The sequence below is a fragment of the Zophobas morio genome, unplaced genomic scaffold, assembly GCF_036711695.1.
Source record: "Zophobas morio isolate AGI-343-1 ecotype UQ-CSIRO unplaced genomic scaffold, CSIRO_AGI_Zmor_V1 ptg000012l, whole genome shotgun sequence".
Lineage (NCBI taxonomy): Eukaryota > Metazoa > Arthropoda > Insecta > Coleoptera > Tenebrionidae > Zophobas > Zophobas morio.
The window spans coordinates 28372511-28395205 of NW_026972117.1; the positions used below are offsets into that span (position 1 = coordinate 28372511).

A 22695-nucleotide genomic window follows, 5' to 3' on the forward strand; every position below is an offset into this window, starting at 1 on the left:
AATCAAAATATATAATAGAGGTTATCACAGAAATCGCAACATCAAATTTTATAATTTGGATATCTTAATGGACGAGGTAAGTTCTGTCGAAATAATAGATATTCCCTTAATTCATAATGTTTGAGCAGAAGTTCATCAGTGGGCAAAACTTTTTTGTTGTCTAGCCTACAGCTAAACAAAATATTATAACAGTGTAATAACCTCAAATTTTTATATTTTCTGCCATTCTTCTAACGTTCTTTTATCTTTTGGCATTTTTTTAAGAGCTATCTTCAAGTCAACTGAAATTATAAAGTAATAAAACCAAAATTTCTCGTTTTATCTTCTGCAAAAAATCTGTGAAATCACCTTATGCAGACTCTTTTACCTCTCTAAATCAACGCTAGTGCTTTACTAAAGTTTAAAATAAATGCGTTACACATCCTGAAATAAACGATAAAAATTTTGGGATAATAATTGGTTATTTTTATATTATTTACGACATGTTTCGAACGTCCATCCCCAAGCATTAACTATTACAAAATATCGACGTTAGGAACAACGATTTTAGCAAAAAAAATGTATGCTAAAATGATTTCTAACTAATCACGGAAAAATTGAATAAAGATTTTTTAAATTATACCTGTTGGTTTTGATCCGTAATACACAGTAAAAAAAAGAGAAACATCCAAAGTTATTCTGAGCAGAATCCTATGAAAGATCCATGTTGTCACTCCAATCTTGAGCAATGTCCTCCCACAGGATGAAAAACAAAATATTATATATTTTTAGTGGACAAACACCCGGGAACAAACAAGTCTATATTTATTTCCCTATTCTACGAATGGTGAATCGTCAAGAACATAAAACTAGGCACTCATTAAATTCGCTTATTAAAATGTTTTAATTTGGGTAATTAATGAATATTTTCTTTTACATCAAAATTTAGATAAAGTTTTAATAACAAGTTAAAAAATTGTCGTTCAATTTAATTCATCATCCGCCTTAATGTTTCTTAACTTTTCCAGTTGTTTAAAACATAAATGAAATTAGAAATTTCGCTTTAATAGTTATTGAAACTGACTGCCAGAAAATAAAACCTTAAAATAAGTAAATATTACCTCCTTGAATTTCCACACATCATTTCTTAACTACAAAGCAAAGAATCGATTTATTTTCAGCAAACCCTATCAAATCACGTGTGAAAATAAATCTGATAAGGTCCACTAACTCCGATGGCAAGAAGTTTCAAGTTTACAAGAATTTAATATCACAAGAGGGGATTTCCTTTTACCAGTAAACTATGTACTCGAGAACAAATATCTACACAATAAATTAACTAACAATACAAAAATTGTTCTAAAACTCGTCACTGGTGCATCAGTAACTTAACTAAATACATTAAGAAAATGAAACAACCATGTTCAACTTTTTCTTGTATAATTAATTATTGCAATATCGATTTATACGACATTAATTAATTCTAATTAATGACGCTCGTGTTCTCAATATTAAAATAATTAGACTGAGTTGACGTTCACAGAACTTCATCACGCAATTCTGGTATACATGCAAAGCCAAAACCAAATTGACACTAGGGATTACTAAATACGAACGTAATTGAAATGTTTGTCGTACAGGCGCAACTGTACCTTAGAAAACATTATAACTTAGAACACGACACTCGTTACCAAATGCAATGAGAATTTGTCAAACAAAGGTCGGACATGTCTTTAAATTTAACCGAACAAAACTGCCATCAATTTTCTTAGAAGAAATATGACTCCAGTTCATACCAGCTACTTCCATTTTATAGCAATAATAATTACAGGGCAATTTACCAATGGCGGACTTCGAGGAGTGTGTTATTTACCCTCAGTGTTTACCACGGTTATTGATGGTTCTACGTTCGAAAACAATTTGCAAAATTATGATTCATAAACTTTGTTGCTGGTCTACACGTTCTGTAAATATTTGTCGGTTGAGTAGTGCGTTACATTTCTTTTTTGGCTTACGATACCAATAAAAATATGCACAATAAAGTCAGAAGTTTTCAATGGCATGATGAATTTTTGTTTTTGGCTCAAGACCAACAAGGGATACGAATTCGGCTAGGTTAAAAACAAGGTGCAGTGATTTAGAGCAATAAACAACATACTTTTTATTAGATGCATATTGTCTGCAAAGTCGTCATGAAAAAATTTTGTTGGTGCTCTAACTTTGAAAATATCTATTACATTTGAAACATTTATTATGTTTGGATCCTAAGAATTTGCTGCATTTTCAATTTTTAAAACAGTTTAGGATATGTAAACAAAACTTAAGACATTATTTTTTAATTGCAGCTTGTCCAAACTTTTTCAATCGATAGAAGTTTATAATTTATGATTCGACATGAAACTGTAAGTGTGGATATGAGATTTAGTAGCGGTAGCAAACAAAATAGTAATTTGTACATTATTAATTAGGTACAATAAACTATTTACAAAACGTTCGTACAGAGGAAAATTGGACAGAAAGCTGAAAATAACTGCGAACTGAATCCTTCAATTCGATTCTAATGAAGCAAGAGAAAGATAAGAAAGTATATTTGAATTGGACAACCAATGTGCTTGTTAACAGTTAAAATAACTTATTAAAATATCTTTATTCGGGGAAAGTAGCTCTCTGTTTACAAACGGGGTTAACGACAGTAATCTACAAAATACCCAAGACGTTGAACCCACTCAAAAAGAAACAATTTGAAAGACGTCTTAATAAAACCATAAAATTGGCAACGTGCCAACAAAATTCGCAGTCTCAATTGTATTGTTTCTTGCTTCCTTCGCTTTCCTACTACTCCTAAATATAAATATTTCTAACCGGATAAACGTTATTATAAGAAGTACTCCGGCCTTTCCAGAAAAAGCTTCGTAATATATGGTCACATTTTTCAGCAAACGTAACTTCGAAGTTTTCTTGATAATTTCCGGAAAATGAGAAGCCCTGACCTAATTCGATAAAGTATTGACATATAAGTGTCCTAGAATAATTTAGAACTACATCAAAAACAACGTATATGGAACACAGACGTAACTCCTGCTTATGACAAGCGAGGTGAAAGATTGTGGTCCATAATTATCATTCGCAGAGCAGGAAAATTAATGCTTGGATATAAATTGAATTATTGAACCTTGATAAACTAACTATACACACTCAGATACAGACCGGTAGGTATACATCAATTAATTCTAAATTAAGGGAGTTAGCAGAGTGTAAGTGATTCACACCAGGGAAGTCGCCATTCTGAGCATGGATTAGGTCAGGCTCAGCTTTATTTCTCCTTGCCTAAATTGCAACACCTAGCCAAGTTACTGAAATTAAAACGCTCTTGTCTGGAAGAACCGCTGCATAATCAGGGAGCTGACTTTATATTCCAGTTCATTTCCATTGACTTTAATAACAAAATTTTGCAGACTATGTTTTTATAACTTTCATTACAGGGATGGTTTTCTTTACATGTGTTTTTGCCAAGCGTTTCTTTTAAAAGGAATCATGTTGATCCCGACTAACAAGTAGCTGCTGATTTTTTTTATGTCGGCTGTGAATTATTTTGTGAGAGAACTGTAATGTTGTTTCTCAATCGAAACTCGGCCTTAAAACTTGATGCACTTGATACTAATATTTCTACCAAAACTGCATTTTCCTTGACTTTTCTAGAAACGAAGTTATAATTTTAAATGCCATTGTAGTTCAAACGGGTTTTTGTGAAAAATTCACAAAGAAAGATATTACGAATTATGCCCGGAATTATGTAACTATAATTAAATTTTCAAAGATCTTTCTACGTTTTTGCTAGCGCTATATTGCAATGTCTTTGTCCACAGCATATTCCTCCGACGCAAAAGTAAAATAAGAGAATCTTTTTAATTAAAGAGCTAAAAAAATTAACCTTTCGTAGCGAGCGAAATCGACCTTTCGAGAAAACGTAAAAATAGACCTAGAGTACGAACAAATAAGTCTCCCGTCTTCGTCTGTCTGTCCGTCTGTCTGTGCGTCTGCCGTCCCGATTTTTATTAGACAGATAATCTCCGAAAGTACTGGGCCGATAGTTGTCAAATTTCCGTGTTGAGTTTTTATCCAAAACCTCCAGATTTTTGGAAACAAAATCAAAATTATAGAACAATTTACAATTTAATTTTGAATCTGCAAAAACGAATTTTTTGTTTAAAATGTATTTGCTCATCCCCCCGAAAAAATTGATGACATCACCTCAAAATTTTGCTGAACAAATCCTACCTAAAACATGCAAAATATGATGAGTTTTTACTTAAATGTGGCAAAGTATGATATGATGTCTATACTTGTGATTTATCACTGCATTAATATTTTTAGATTTGTTTATAAAAAATAATGGCTGAGTCAATTTATTTTATTGTTTAAATCACGAAGTCTACTTTGAAATCCTGCAGACGTTATTGTAAGCATGGTAGCTTTTTAATCTAAATGTATCTGTTTATCAACCCCAAAAAATTGATTACGTCATCTCAAAATTTGGCTAGATAAATCCTATCTAAAATGTGTAAAATATAATCAGTTTATACGTGTAATTTATTATTGCATTCATATTTTTTAGATTTGCTTGTACACGGTGACTCAAAAAAATTAATAAAGCAGACAATTTATTTTATTGAATAAATCAAGAATTGCAAAACTGAATGTTTTGAAATCTTTCAGGCGTTTTAAAGTCCTTGTAAGCATGGTAAATTGTTAAACAAGATAAATCTGTTTATTCCCCTCAAAAACTTCATTACGTTATCTCAAAATTTTGCCGAATAAATTCTACACAAAATGCGCAAAATATGATGAGTTTTTACTTGTGCTTCATCAATGTATTCATATTTTTTATTGATCAAATTAAGAACGAGTCACCCCATTTTGCCGAATATGTGAAAATACAAGCGTCTTTATTTAATAGGAATTATAATAATGATATTTAAAACATTTTGTCGATTCGAGCTTACTACTTAATAGTTTTGCTTCTCTGTTTTGAGGGTACGAACTCATTCAAATCAAACTAATTTTTACGTGACATTCTTCCGATGTACCTTATAAACATAAACACTTTCAAGTTGTTTTTCTTATCGAGGGGGCAATTTCGTACTTTCATATTTTCTCATTATTTCATAACCCCTAGACAAGACCGTAATTAGGGGGAGGCTAGGAGATGCTGAGCCTCCCCTAGATCTAGACAAGTTATAATTAACCACATGTCAATTGCAACATCGAAATAAAATGTAGTGTTTTATTGAATAAGCGGAAGTCAGAGCAATAAAAAAGTCTGGACCGTCGGCATTGTGATCCGATTATTGGAATTCGTAGAAAACATCTTTTAGTTTAGTTTCTGTTTCAGTCGCACCTCTGTTATTAGTTACATACGGCAGACGTGATTAAATTGTTTCGTTATTTTATTGATTATAAATCTCTTTTCAAGGATAACAATAATACAATACTTTTATTATTAGTACTACAATGCATCTATCCAAATTGATATATGCGTCCTTGCAAAAATGTGGATGACATCAACACAAAATTTTGTAATAGAAAAATTCACTTGTAACAAATGGTTAGCACGTTTCTTTACCTTTCCTGCAACATTAGATACATATTTTTATTTCAGCTTATAATGATTGACATAAAAAAGAATAAAATTGGCAAAATCAAATCTTTTAATTTTTCAAAAGAGCTGGTTTTGACAAGCTGTACTGTAGCTTCAGAAGACTTCATTTTTAACACTTCTTAACAATTTCTCTACTGATTTTTGGATAGCTTTTTATGAGGAAGACCTTTTTCATTTTTCTAGTTGTTCGACAGATTGTTGTTCGAGATACACTTTGTATCTTTTTCACATACCTAGGTAAATACGTATTTTAAATTTAACCAGATGTTTACATTTTGATTTTGGTACGTTTTAGGGGCGCTTTTTATTATTTTTCAGAAAAGACCAACTTGGTCGTGAAAAGTTTGAAGTTTAAGGTGGCGTTTTCACTATAATATTCACTGCGCTAAATGATAAAATATTATGTAAAATTAGTTAGTGTCAGATCGTAGTTTTTTAACATCTCATTAGAACATGATAAATTTAAAAACCAATAATCCGAATTGAAAAAATTTTCTACGTAAGTAAAAATAAAGTATAAAATGTAGGTAAAACAGCTGTAATTTGACCCAATAACCGATATCAATATATTATGGCTTTAAGGTCCGTTAGTAATTTATTAATCAAAGCAGAACTAAAGCTGTTCGATATAATCCTCAAGCGATGCCAAATGATGTAAATATATATTTTACCAATATCACACAAACTTTGTAATTGATTCTCTACCTTTCTGTCAATTTGTTGCTGCAAAACATATACAGAAAAATAAGATTAAATTGGGCACAAATTTTTCCTTCAAGGCATTTACTCACAATACATAGAAATTGTTGAAACAATTTAAAGAATTCAAAATAGACGTCTACGGATTCAGCAGAAAAATTACTAAAAATGTGAAAAATTCCTCAATTGTGCCATTAAAAAAAGATGATGAATGAGTGTGTAAGGAAATATATCTTTCCAAAATATCTGAAAGGAATAGAGATTATTACAAAGTACGCTTTAGTTCAATGTCTTCACTTTAATCTGTTTATATATTTTGAGAAGTTTGAAATATATCAGAGCACTTACATTTATATAATTTTTCAAGTTCGTATCATAATTATCCAGTTCGTAACAATGAGATGCAACTAAATTTGTTTACGGCTCAATAAATCTAGAAACGAAGCTATTTTGGTATTAAATTTTACAATGCTTATTCCATATGAATTTAGAAATAATGTTCTGTGTTTCACTTCACTTCACTTTACTAAATACTGAGTAAATGAATTGATCACTTTCACAACACATCAAAGATAGGGTATCTATTCTCCGCCCTATTAATATAATGTTCTTACACATGCCAAAATTTTTCAAAAACTGAAACTTAGTATTTAAGCATTAATTTTAGGTATTATAAGTTGATGCCATCATAAAATTTAAAAAAAAAATCTCACCTGCAACATACAGCATGTACGTATCAAAACTGCTATTTTGCTATCTAGCAAGCATGAAAAATTATCTATTTACAGTTTTGAGATTGTGTTAGAAAGCAGAAAAAAAATTAGCGTTATTGATCTAAAATCAGACATCATACAACAAAAATCTGAATAACAACACTATAAATTTTAAACCTCTTCTTGTTCTTAAATAATTAAAATTTACATTTGGTGGTCCTTTTTTTGTATTTTTTGTCCAGAAACACTTTGCATTAATACATTTTAAATCTCTTTCATAATATATAAAAAGGAAATGGAGGGTAAAACGCAAAGCCAAAGCGCAGGATATTAGGGATAAAATTAATGCAAGAACATTTTCATTTTCAGGTTATTTGGAGCAAGGTCTGTTGGTAACGAATTCACGAAAACTGCGTGCACATTATTTCCAAACGAAGCAATGGAGAAGCGACTTCTTAGCATTGATACCAACAGACGTAGCCTACATATGGTGGCCCCCTTATGAGTGCGACGTTAAAGTGCCGTGTCCGATTATCGTAAGACTGAATCGACTGTTTAAATTGCCGCGTCTTTGGGAATGGTTCGAACGGACAGAAACCGATACAAACTATCCGAACGTTTTTAGAATTTGTAAAGTAGTTTTAGCCATTCTTGTGCTTATACATTGGAACGCGTGCCTCTACTTCGCCATAAGCTATGCGATTGGTTTCGGCATCGACAACTGGGTCTACAATCTAGACGGACCCAAGAACTCCACGCTGGCTAGGCAATACATTTATAGTTTTTATTGGTCCACCCTCACCCTAACTACCATTGGTGAAACTCCAGTGCCTGAAAACGATGCGGAATATTTGTTCGTGGTCGCGGACTTCTTGGCTGGTGTCTTGATATTTGCCACTATTGTAGGTAAGCATATGTAGTTACTAAAAAGCACAAAGGAAAAATAAAGAAAAGTTTATCCTGGATATCTCGGATTCCTGGTTGCACTTTGTTACTATTTCAGAGTAATAAATGTCAAGTTTTCAACAACTTGTGTTGCAGTAGAATCAATGCACAAATTCGGTGTTTTTAGTTCTTTTGGTAGAAGTAAGATTTCCATTTGTAGTAAATACTTCAAACAACGAAGTCCGATAATTATCATATTCATGGTTAACGGCATGTCCTTCAAAACATAAAATGCATCTTCATAGTTACATCTCCCTTCTGTTAACTTTTGCAGGATTTTACTGCACTAATCAAATTTTAATAGACACGACATGAGACAGCTCCACAGTTCCACATTTAATTCTACGGTCAAATTTTCATTAGTCCGTATAGGTGTTCTTTATCTTGAAGTTAAATATGTTTGATTAATTAATAATGCTGGAAAACGAAACAAATTAAGCATAAAAAAATAACTCAAAAGCTCTGTTTTAAATAAAATTCGAAATATTGTCCATTTCGAAACAGATTTTTTTGTATGCTTTTTCTCAGATATATTTGAATTTTAAGCATTTATTAAATTCAGAATACACATGCACATGTGCTGATATTCTACTTGCTATTTTTCCTGCTGACATGAATCAGATCAGTTAAAGTATTCTAGTTAAATATGTTATGACATACTATATTAGAATAATAATACTATTTGAACATTTTGTTCAATCGTGGCTTACTTAATTAATAATGTTTATCCTCTATTTTGAGGCAACAAATTCATTCAAATCAAACTAATTTCTACGAGACATTCTTCCGATATATAAGTATAAACACTTCAAGTTATTTTATTTATTGCTGAGAGGTAATTTTACTTCTTGAGCGTAAGCTAAGGAAGTATAGTAATGGAGTCCATTGGGCGATTTGGTACTTTCAGATTTTCTCCACGTTTCATGACCCCTAAAGAAATTTTTGCCTCCCCTGGACCTAGACAAATTATAATTAACCAAATGTGAAGTACAACATCGAAAATCAAAATAAATTGCAATGTTTTATTTAATAAGCGGAAGTCGAAGCAATAAAAAAGTCTGGACCGTCGGCATTGTGATTTATTTTATAGATTTATAAATCAAGATTCAAAACGACTCTGTCCATTTTCCCGAAAATTTGAGAATATAATATTTATATTATTACATTGCATCTATCCAAATTGATATGCGTGTCCTTGATGATGTAATCACAAAATGTTGTAATGGAAAAACTCAGTTGAAACAAATCTTTTAATTTTTCGGACAGCTGCATTTGATATACTGTACTTTATGGGCGAGGTAATTTCTGTAAAAATAATCTTCGACTAATTTTTAAACACAGATATATTAAAGGCGCTAGACTAAGAGGAAGAGAGTTTCTCAAGGAAATGGGCGTGTGGGGTACACCTGAGAAACTCTTTATTTAGCAAAATTCAGTAAAAGATAAGTAGAGAAAAAATAAAGAAATACAATTTTTTATCCTGGTACCATTTTTTCTTACAGGATAAACCAACGACACCTTTCTTATTAACTATGTACTCTACTTAATTCTATTTTCTAGAAGTTGAAAATTTGAAATAGCCCGACTTTTTTAAATAGAACATTTTTTTAGTTTTCAAAAAACAATTATTAAAAGTTGCAAAGTAAAATCAATATTGTCTATTACAAGAAATGTTTGAAATGACATCCCTTATTTCTAATAAAGGCCGAATCACTGATTGCTGCATCCTAAAGATCATATCGGGAATAGTTCTAATGTCTGGCGCCACTTTCTCAATGCTCAACTGTGTCCAAGCCACAAATGGGGAAACTCCTGCCCAGTACGCCAATCTTTGCACGCTTATTGATGTATGTAACTTAAATTTTGTGACAAATTTCGACTTTTGCCAAATTACTCAAAATGCTTTTTATCTGGTTGCCATTCAGCAGGAATACTCGAAAATGTCTAAATTGTCTGATTCCAAGTAATATTTGTAAAAACTTGATAAAGTACATGGCGTACAAGCTAGAAATTCGTAAAAACAGTTGTCACTTATCAATTATCATTTAGTTGGGAAATTACCTAAGCGTGAAATTGTCCACCTGTTTAGTGGACAAAATACACACCCCAAACAAATTAACGCAACACGTTGACTTTGCGAATTTACTATAAGAGATGTTTCTGTAGGCGACTGTAGCGTTTATAGAGAAGTAAAATAAAGACAAAACGATCAAAAACAAAATTTATTGCCAGAAGTTGGCCTTTTATCTTAGCCATTAAATGTTAATAACAATTCAACACAAACAAAGGTCAAATTAATACGAATTATTTCCACCCCTAGCTCTAATAACAGCCTGCATTCATCGAGGCATACTGTCTATTAAACCCCTAATGTATTCTTGCGGAAGATTTTCCCATTCTTGCACGATGACAGTCTGCATGGCATTAAGATCTCCAAGAACCAATCTACGCTCCTTTAACCTCCATTTCATATTGTCCCATTCAAGTTCCCATGTCGGGACTCCTGGCTGGTCCTGATAGAAGCGGAATTTCAACCTCTTCTAAATATTATTGCACAATGTGGGCTACATGACGCCGTGCATTATCGTGCATATATGTAAAATTTGGCCCTATGTAGGCTCCATAGGCCATGAAGTTCCAAAACATTGGTAATATACCGTGCAGCCGTTAAACAAGCTCCTGGTAGCGCGACAAATTCAATATGTCCGGTGTAGGAAATGCCACCCCAAAACATTATAGAACCTTCTCCAAAATTCACTCGTGGAAGAATTTTGATAGGCAAATATCGCTCGCCCGGTCGTCTGTACACCGGCATACGGCAATCTAAGGAATACAGGTAAAAACGAGATTTGTCTGCAAACAGTATATTGCGCCAATCCTCGACATTCCAATGCTGATGATTTAGCGCAAAGTCTTAACGCGCTACCTTGTGTGCCCTGGTGGTGTTTTGGCAGGTACTCTTGGAGGCATACCAACTTCTCGCAAACGATTTCTTACCGTCTGAGTACACAGCACCACGTCGCGGCCGGGTAAAATCTCTTTTTGAAGCATTCTTGCTGTGCTGTGTCGCGTCTTGAGTACTGCGCAAAAATCGGTCGTCTCCTTGTGATGTTTTCCGTTTACGACCTTGTCCTAGTCTTCTACTCACGCTTCCAGTAGTATGGTACTTTTACATTAGTCTAGAAATGGTCGAACAATCAACGCCGAGCAGATTGGCCACATAGCGTTGGGTCCGACCAGCTTCAACCAATGCTACAGCCCAGATGGCCACTTTTTGCAATAAGTTATGCGTGATGCGACTAGGAACATTCATTATGTGCCAAAATGACGTTTTCAATTCAAACATTTCACAAACATGTGATTTAGTATTCGATATAAAAGTACCATGATAAGATACTTTTTTTCTTTTACTAGATCCATCAGTTACAAATGATAAGGAACTTTTTTTAGTATTTTTTTTTATTTTTTCGGTTGTTATTAACAAATTTGAAATGATGCGTTAATTTTTTTGAGCTGTGTATTTCTCCTACTAACATTTATAACATTATTAAAGAATGTGAGGAAGGCATACCACGCATGAACCTTCCCAAAAGTCGACGGCCCTAGCAGTTGAATAATGTGCGATCAATCACAATCACTGTAAAGATAGCGTAGGAACATCATATCGGAAGCTTGCCCGCAGATTTTATGTGTGCCACATGACTTGAGAACTTAAAAGAAAAGATTTGAATATCGTAAAAGAAGAAAGTGCCCAAAATAAACCCCAGATCAATTATTGAGAATTCCCATATCCTGTCGCACATTGCGACGAAATCATTAACAAGAGAGGGATCATCATGGATGATGAAAAATATTTTATATTAGCCCATTCAGAAATGAAGAGTAATGAGGGATTTTACACTGATGATATGCAGAGAACTGTCTCGATCGTGTGAAATAAAAGACAACATAAAATTTGAAGATAAAATTTTGGTATGGTGTGCAACAGTAGGCAGGCATTTGATTTAAATATGGTCCACACTCTATGGAGCATGTCAGAACGAAACTTCGTAGAATAAAGGACAATGGGTTACTTAATATTTAGTGTCTGGCTCGTTCTTTAGCGATCCAAGTGGTGGACGAAATCCTCTATTTTCTCGGAGACCATGAACAACGGCAAGTTCTCCAAGCGGGGAAAACTTCTCCGTGGAGACGTCGAGCTTCAAGACCGTTTCCAAATACTCTGGCGTACAATTAAGACCATGTCGGTCACTTTGGCATTTGTATAACCTTGTATTTTTTAGGAAAACTTATTTGAAAACACTGGCCAAAAACCGTCAAAAATTTCTCATGGGAAACTTTCTGTTGGTAACCTACGATTATCAGTTTTTAGTTTGAAAGTAAAATTAACCCCCTCCAAATGTTGCTTAACAATTTAGCGAATTGCCGTAAATCAATAGCGCACACCAAATTTTGATTAATTTTTTTTAGCGAAAGAAATTTTATTAAGGTTATTCTGGATTTATGACATCTTCAATTTCACGTTTCTTTGTTACATACTCGTATCTTAATTGTTGTTTTAATTATCAGTAAAGTGAATTATATACAACATTCATGATAACAGCTTTTCGTAGATATTTTACTCTTAAATTTACTTTTTCAACGAATACTATATACTTACTTTGAAAAAAATTATATTTTTAATCACGAGGGCGGTTGGCTTGTAGGTTCCATAAAATCCACAAAATTTCTATTTAGCGTAGGCTGTGATTAGCGCTCGTCAGACATAGTAAATAGAGAGGTAATGTTTATTGGAAAGAACTAGAATAATCTTGCATGTATTAATTGCCTACCCTAAATAGAAATTTTGTGGATCAAATGATCAAATGTAAAATTCCTGAGAACACTTCATTAGCAATACAACGTTTTACTGAATGTTTAGTTTCGTGTTTAATAGCGTTTCCGATTTCATATGTCTATTCGAAATTTTTGAAAATATGGTGTTCTAAACTGTCCGCCATTATTCTAAAATTTTAGCATATCTTAGAATTACCTTAAGCGCTGACCAAAATTTGTGGGTTTGTCGCGTAAAATGTGTTCTTTTACCTGTAATACATGATCTATTAACCTTTAAATAAATTATGAAGAGATCCTAACATTGTGGTTAATCTTACATTAAAAACTATCCTGATAGCCCAATACATATCCTGCTTCAAATGCAAAAGAAAATTATGTCTAAATAACTGATTTTTTTATTTCTCTGTGCAATATTTTTAAATATCTAAGAAATAAATAAGTGTCATCATACTGCATATTAGTAACAAATTAGTTTCATCTAATCTTCAGACACTCAGTCTAAACGACATTTTTCGAACAAATGAAGTGTGTACAAGTCGGTGTAGTGAAAAGTTTATCGATCTTGAACTTCCACTTTAAAGTTTACGTCGAAAATTCTATCAGTAATTTATTTTATTAGGTACTCGTAATACTACTTCTGCAACGTCATTTTCCAGTATTTGTTGCCGTCTGACGACCACTATGAACTTAACAGTATACTGAGTTACACTTTGCGAAATTTGAGTTGCATCAAAAACTCTATACCTAATAAAAAACAAATTTCAGTTCATAACCCCCAGAACTAGAGTTTTCATCAGTCCAAGTAAAGATAGATTCTTGGCATGTTAAACAAAAATGAATAACAATTTTACAACACCAAACTGATATATGTATTTTCAAATATCAGTCAAAGATTTAGAACCATCGTAACCAGTTCTTAAACGACGTTCATTTCACAAAATAACTTATGGATTGTCATACGAACCTAGCGCACTTTTCAAATAAAATCAGCACTTGTTTCACGTTAGTTAGAAGCACCTGCAAATTATTTGATTTTAATAATTTTACTATTATACATGAATTTGAACAATGAGGTATATTTATTCCCCTAATGATATGATTGGTTATATAATATAAAGAGTAAAACTATGTATGTAAATATACACCTATAACACTTATTTGAGCTGAGACTGGTTCCTATTTAAATACCGAAATATAAAATCGACGTACACGTACATATAACTATAAAGCTACTAAATTAGATTTTTACTTTTCTTACGCTAAGGAACTGCTGCACATAGCAAATGGGTTTTCTTTGTTTAAAATAACATAATCCTACACGTGTAGTTTATGAATCGGTGGTTATTTTTTATCGGAGACATGCATATTTCTGTAAAAAAAAGTCATAATTGTATAACAACCGAATGCTCTGTGATCTCGCCCTCTCGCAGATATCTTAAAGTTATCGTAAACATGGTAAATTTTTAACCAAAATATATTTGTTTATCCCCCCCCCCCCCAAATTGATGCCTGCCTACCTGTGACTTATTGCATTGCATGCATTCATATTTTTCTAAATTGCTTATACAGGGTGACTAAAAAAAAATAATGAATGAACCAATTTATTTTACGAATTGACTCATGACTCATTCCATTTTCCCAGAAATTGATACGTATCATTGCAAAAATGTTGGTCACGCCATAACAAAATTTTGTAAAAAAAAACTTATACGCGTAGCACGCTTCTTTACATTTACTTTAACATTACATACCAATCCTTTTTGCTAACAATTATTTTTTATCGATGTTTTATTGTTTGTACTAATATTTTTATATGCGATCCTAGAATTCTATATAACGCGACTTGTATCACACAAACACGTAGACACAAAACAACACTACCAAACATTCAGCAGCACCATCTAGTCGTGCGTAATCCCATCAGATAAGTGTTAAAATCAACATGTGACTGTGTTTCAAATTATTAATAATTTTAGTCTATGGTTAAGCAAACAAAAGACACAAAACTAACGAAGCGTAACCCTTTACCATTCAAGCACTGAAACAAAACACAAAAATTTTTGTACTAAGTAATTTACAGATAGGATAATAGGTATATATAGAAACTTTTTAAAGTAAGATAGTTTCACAAAAAAGATTTCTTTTGTATATTCATCTACATATTTATAATTTGTATATAAAAAAAAATGCTAGAGGAAAACAAAATATTCTTACAACATATATGTAGGTTTTATTTTAAGAAAACACAGACTTTCATGTCAAAATCACTTACTGGCATAATGTATTTATCTATTTATCTATCTATCTATATTAATGAAAATTAATCGCCGAAATGTATGTACGCCCATAACTTCAGAACGACTGCACCGAATTGGACGATTCTTTTTTTTTACGTGTACCTTATTGTCAGGACAAGGTTTATATGTAAGAAAATTTATAAAAAATAAGACGGCTAAAAGATAAAAAAATTTTAAAAATTTTGCATGGGAATCGCCATTTCGAATGAATTTGAATAATTGGCGTTCCTGACGGACCTGTCGCCTAACTGACGTGTCATACAAAACTATTTCTACCGTGCGATTGTGAAAAGTATTATTGCATTTCAAATCGTTCTTTGTTTTTTCGTAACAAAAAACGTCGTTTATTTTAAGAAAAGTGTTTGTTAAAGTGAATTTAGTTACGCATTGCGAAAGTTTCTTATTAATTTTGATCTGCCATTCTATTTACGTATATTCACTTTGTTGGTTTCGACAAAACCTCAAACTTTACCGTTACTCGAGGATTTAATTTGAAGTTTTCAATATTTTAAAATTCTCAAGACAAAATTTACAGATTTGATAGACTGTGAAAATAATTCTGTGTCGTTTTATGAAGTTCATTACAATGCCGAGAAGACGACAAGCTGACAGAGATCCACGAAGTCAATCAAATGTACGACGAACTACCACCTCAGGTGCAAACCGCAATGATTTATTTAATGGGTAATTCGGATACGGAAGTTGATCAGCGTTGTGCTCATAATCAACATAATAGTCAAACATTGAAGCGAGACATTGGATGGTATGAATAAAACTGAGTAGATACTCATATTCGAAGTACAAAGTACTTACTTCATTATTACTCTTATATACCTGAGCATCTACTCTATAAACTGAGTACCTACTTGGAAACATTGTATCTCCCCGGACACAAAATGAACATCTACGCGTTTTGTGAGCATTTAATCTAAAAATGAGCATCGGCGTGGCAAATGACTGAGATGTCTGTAAAGTAGCTTAGAAAACGGGTAGGATCGTTGTGAGAGTGAATTTTGACTAAACATGGCGACTTTCATGAACGTGGAACGTCGTCAAAAGGTGCATTCAGTTTGAAAAACACATTAGGAGCGGGAATATCGAAAACTTTTCAGGTAATTAACTTTTATTTATGCATAAATTGTGCAGTGCCTTCTTTCTAACACTGGCCATAGAGATTCCCATCTCAAGGTGTCTACCCCATACTAACTTATATTTTGGTGACTCGATTTTTGCCTTGATGGTCGAACACTGTCACTGTTTTCCTTTTTTGTTGTATCGAGATGATACTTGAGCATCAACTGCTACCTACTGAACTATTAGCATCATCTAGAAAAACTAGAAATATTTTGATATGATATTCGAGTAGATACTTCGTATTTCGAGTATGACCATCTACTGAGTTTTATTTATATCAACCATTGTAAAAAAATTGATCGAACATTGTTTCGACAGAACTTCCTTCGCACCAAAAGTATAATGCAACATATTCAGCATTTTCGAGTTGAGTCTTTTCTTCACACAATTTTGTGATGACCTAATCAATCAACATTATCACCTTGGATTGGTGCAGTGTAATACTAAAAATAACTGTATTGTATTCCCAAAATTATCTGTGAAAATCGAGTGAGCCGTTTCATCACTTTTTGGGGGGAATAAATAAATATTCTTAACCTTGCTTACAATAACTTTAAAACGTCTGCAAGATCTCAAAGTATTCATTTTTGCAACTCTTGGGTTATTCTCTAAAATAAATTGACTGATCCATACATTTTTTTTTGAGTCAGTGTAAAAGCAAATCTAAAAAATATGAATGCAATGATAAATTACAAAATATACTGATGATATTTTGCACATTTTAGATAGGATTTATTCGATAAAATCTTGAGATGACGTCATAAAGTTTTTGGGATTGATAAACAGATATATTTTGATTAAAAACGTACCATGTCAAACAGTAACTTCAAAACGTCTGCAATATTTCAAAATTCAGTTTTGCAATTCTTGATTCAATCAATAAAATAAATTGACTCAGTGATTAATTTTTTTGATACACTCTCTATAAGCAAAACTAAAAATACGAATGGAATGATAAATCATAAGTATAGTCTCATCCTATTCTGGACATTTTAGATAGGATTCATTTGGCAAAATTTTGGGCTGACGTCATCAATTTTTTGGAGGAAGTAAATATATTTTGAACAAAAATTTATTATGCTTATCATATATTTAAAACATCTGCAAGATTTCAACGCATTCGGTTTTGCAGATTCAAAATTCAATTGTAGGTGAAACGAAGTTCACGGGGTCAGCTAGTTTTTAAATAAAAATATGATTTGTTTTTTTTAATGGCACTCACCATTTTATCGCTACAAGTGTCAGCAATTAAATGAAAACATGACAGATAAATTATTTAAAAAATGACGAATGTTGAAAAAAAAAAACATCGATTTTATATTTAAACTGAATGTATGTATGTATATACGTAATTTTTATTGGACAACATTAGCCATATCAAGGATATTTTTAAATACGAAGATGAGATCGTACAATTGCAATAGATTTTAGGATCGCATCGTCAATGACAGCTCTCTACACTTTCAAGTTTCTGCCTCTTTACTATTCTATAACAGTTCACAGGGTTCTCTTGCAACAAATCCTAAGCTGCTTAATCTGAATAACAGAAACTGTTCCATTCCTTAAACAATAGTCCGCTTTAAACGAAACCATGTAGCAGAAGATTGATCTTTCAAACTATGTATACTTATACTCAATACACAATATATTCAATGTTGAATGTTGTAAAGCCAATAATTAACCGAACTGAATAGAAACAAAACTGTAAAGTTATTCACACAAAACTCCCTGTGCAGTGCAACGAAAATCTGTAACAATTTCTTCGAGATATTTTTGACAAGAACCTCATTTTTTTTGTGAAAAAGTTAGGTTGTGATCAACAAGTAGGTACTATTTCAGTTGGTATCAGGCTACTTCCTGCCGTCAAAACTGACGTGGTTGACAGTGACATTTAATTTGAGTCAAAATTTGATATTGATAATTATTATTATTATAATGTCGTACATAACCAGCATTTGAATTAGGTTTGGCAATAACAGCAAAAGAATATTTTCTCAGAATTGGTTAATTCCACTCTCAACTCACACATTCCGTGTTGATCACGCTGTATTTATTATACGGAACAAATTTTAAAATTTAAGTCTGCGAATTTTATTTTTTTATGATAATTTTTATAGGTTAAAATAAGAATTAGGTATTGACTTTAAAACCACAGATGAAGTATGCTATGCCTGTGTTTCAAGTGATTTTTTTTAAATACAATTTTGTGATGACCACATCAGTTTTTTACCTTTTTAGGAAAAACAAGTGCATCAATTCAGATAAATACAGTGTAATACTGATAACAAAAGTACTCTATTCCCAAAATTTTAAGAAACATTTTTTTTATTTAAGCAATAAAATACACACTCACTAATTTTTTATGGCATCCTAGATAAGCAGTACTAAATAATACTAATGCATTGCAGATAAGATTATGCAGCAAAATTTTGAAGTGACTTTACCAAATTTGATTAGCAATTTACCAAGCTTATAACCTTAAATAATTCGCAAGATTTCCGAATTAATTTTCAGTTTTTTTTTCCACAAATCTGGATGTACAGTCGCAGCCAGATAATCTTGGACGTCATTTTTGTGTCACTTTGAAAAACCTGATGTAGTCTATACTTTGTTGTCGCTTTGACACTTGAAGTACATCTTCTAGGGTGGATTAATAAATCACACCTACAGAAGCACGATATTTTGTAAAATTTAAGTATGATTTACTCTGCAAAATTTTGAGATAACGTCATTGAATTGTGAATCGAGATGACCACACATATTTTGGTTAGTGGTTTACCATCTGCACAATGTCCGTCAAATTTCATTCTCGACATTTCATGACCTCTAGAGCATGAAAAACTAGGATTCTCATCTCTCTGTTATGTGTGTCGATTATTATTAAATGGATAATCTCCGAAACTACCAGACCGATTGTGAATATTAGGAATGTCATCTACATGGTACATACAATGCTAACCAAATTTGTCTAATCATCCGCACCAACAATTTTATGACGCCATGTCAAAATTTTGCTAAATATATGCCACATAAATTTTATAAAATAACTTACTCCTGTAGTTGTCGTTTATGAATAACACTTACTACACGAAACATAAGTATATATCCACCTTCCTGACACATGACTGGTTTATCTGTACTTTATTAGTTCATACGTACCTCTACTTTAAAATATAAGAGTTATTTTAATTTTATAATTTTTCAAAGCAACTGAATATGTTGGGCTGTATTTCAAGACATTTTAATCACCTTGAACAAATTTTTGTGTTTCAAGAATTTTAATTTTTTTCTTTAATTACAAAATTCTGAGAAATATTTTTTTGCAATCAAAAAATCAGGCAAGTTATACAGACAGAAACAATCGTAAATTGTAATCATTGGCCGTCCCTGCTTCCTACTCTGAGTTTGTGGTTTCTTAGAATAATGTGTTTGTAGCAATATAAAATCCAGTCCTCGATAGCAGAGGAGTCAACAATCAGCTGTTTTCTTCGATACATCGATGTGTATAGTTGATAACGTCGTCACAAAATTTTGTAATGGAAAAATTCACTCGAAACGTGGAAATAGCATGCTTCTTTACCTTTACTTTACTGCACACATATTTTTATGTTACCTTATAGGGGTTTACCATAAAAAAATTAAATTCACAAAATCAAATTTTATAAATTTTTGAAACAGTTGGATAAATGGTGCAGTACTTCAGGGGCAGGGGAAGTTTTATCTAAATAACCTTAGACCAATTTTTCATCCAATCGGATTTATCAAACCGTGAGAATACATGAAATTGCCAAATGGACTCTGTTATACAATACTTCTGACTTACCCTCAGGAAATAATAACATTATTCTTTCTATTCAAACACTTTCAATCTTTCCCAAATCTATTAAATCTATATTGATAGAGAAAGAAAAAAAAAAGAAAATTTAAATTGGACGATATTAAAAAATAACTAATTAAAAAATGATTACAAAAACAAAGGTACAAACGACATTAGCACTTTGGGCTAGTTACAATTCCAACGTATACACATATTATAACATCTCATGAATTTTGCCGTCCATATTCACAGCAATTTCAGATTTTACGTGTGACCTTTTAACCAGAGCAGAGTTTATTTAGTCTGTTAATAGCATTCTCCTATTTGGAATATTGAACAGTGTTGTCAAATAGCTAGGTAAATAAAAGAAGTTTGTTTAAACACAATGTTGAAAATTTAAAAATAAATTCATATCGGGCGAATATATAGGTGCAAATAGGATGTGGGGATATGCGAAAACAGTTCCAACACCACCCTATTTAGGCCTAATACCATGTCCCTTACATTGTACTGTGTATTCGTGTTATCTAGGCCTTGTTCTTGTATTAGTCGACATATAATTCCACCCTATTGTTTTACGTTCTCACGACAGCAAACGCGGAGGCCATTGAATGTTTTACATTGAGCTTGTCTATGTTACCACCAGGATCCACAATTTAACATTGACCGAAATTAGATACCTTTTTCAAAGTCGTCATAACACTTAAAGCCAGATCAATACCACATTTGTCTATTAGACCTCTATTCCTGAAATTTGGGCTATACTTAAAAATATCAAGCCCTATTTTCCGTAATTTTTTTAAACTTTAAACTTCATTTGTTTTTAATTTGATTTTTTTTAAATAGCACAATTAGTTAAATCCTCAATTTTTGAATAGATTTTTTTTCTGAATTCAGAACTCTAACACACGCATACACTTTTTGAACTAAAACGGCAAATAAAATTATAAATTATTTATTATGAATAAATTCTAAAATATAAAAATGTAGGCAGCTTTAAAAATACGGTCATCGATTTGCGCACATTTAACGAAACTGGTAACTTTTAACATCAAGTTAGATGTAACTAAAAATCCAAAAACTTCAGTGCAGCAATTGACATTAAACCACAATATGAGTAGAGGCTCAGTTAAAAAAATACTCAAACGGGAAAAAATCATTCATGCAAAATTCATTTACTACTATAATTGAGTGAGGATGGTTTTGACCGCTGAATCGAATTTTGCGAAATAACAGCAGATAAACTAGATCAGGATGGCAACTTCATAAACCAATTATTATTTTCTGATGAGTCTACGTTTTGTTTGAACGGGCATCGCCGTAACTGTAGATACTGGTCCAATACAAATCCACACTGGATGGAGGAGGTTCATACACAGTACCCCCAAAAAATTTATGTTTGGTGCTGCATTATTGGTCGCCACATTGTAGGCACTTTCTTCATTAACGAAAATTTAACGTCTGACAAATACCTCCAACTTTTGCAACTAAGTATTATTATTCGACTTAGACAAATATTTTCCAACTATGAAAACCCAAATTTACCTCAAGGGTCCATCTGGTTCCAACAAGATGGAGCACCACCTCACTTTGGACGTTAAGTATGGCATTACTTGAATGAAACTTTTCCTGGAAGCTGGACAGGACGAAAGGGAACAGTTGAGTGGTCAGCTAGGTCACCCGATTTAAACCCGCTTGACTTTTTTCTGTGGGGTTATGTAAAAAATCCAGTTTATGTTAATAGACCGCAAAGCATCGAAGAATTCCAAGAAAGCATATTAAATGTGATTGTTGATATTCCTCTTAATATTCTAACAAATTCGTTTGAAAACTTTGTGCAATATATTTACTATTATTGCCAGGAAGTAAATGGAGAATATTTCGAACATTTATTGTAAAATTATTGTTTTTTAAATGATAATTTGATCTTTTTTCATTCATGTAATTTTTTACATTCATTAAATCTTTAAATCGGAGTATTATTATTTCTAGAATATTTTGTAAATTATTTCCAGACAGCATTTACATTAATCTGTTACGCTGGCACCTTTATTTCAGTTTATGTAGCCTCAGTTCTATTATGTTTACAATGATTGGGCACTAGTATAATTTTTGAATAAAGTGTTCTACGCCACGACTATGACAGGTGATAGTACTGTCATGGCTAGCTACGATTTTTTGAGTTTCAGTACTTTTATTTTGACTATTTATTTTACCATGTTGAGAAAAAATAAAATAATGCATGCGTTGCATTTCTGAATTCAGAAAAAAATGCGCTATTTAAAAACGAAACATTTGACTACTAGTGCTATTTAAAAAAAATCAAATTAACCCTGAATCTCAAAAACAAATGAAGCATACAATTTCAAAAATTGCACCAAATATAAATTTAAAAAAATTCAACAAACCGTTCTCGCGATATTCAACTGCTTCCTTACTTTTTAGCGCCCTGTATATAACAGTACTATTTTTGCCATTCATTTATAGATGCAGTTGTCTTAGATATTTTTTCTACAGCGCACGGTTTTTAGTTTTCTAATAGACCTATTAAAGCACCCAAATAACGTCAAAGCGGTTCCTTAATAGCCGAAAAGAGTTCTGAAATAGATCTGGTGT

At 32.2% G+C, this 22695-nt stretch overlaps 1 protein-coding gene across 2 annotated transcripts in view; it reads left to right on the top strand.

Annotated features, from left to right (window-relative positions):
- Positions 1–22695, top strand: part of Cnga (Cyclic nucleotide-gated ion channel subunit A) — a 144032-nt gene that overhangs the window by 104433 nt on the left and 16904 nt on the right. For both annotated transcript variants that reach the window (XM_064055034.1, XM_064055035.1), the window contains one exon: positions 7420–7956. In XM_064055034.1, coding sequence (XP_063911104.1) covers positions 7420–7956 — 537 coding nt within the window. The remainder of the gene's footprint in view (positions 1–7419; positions 7957–22695) is intronic.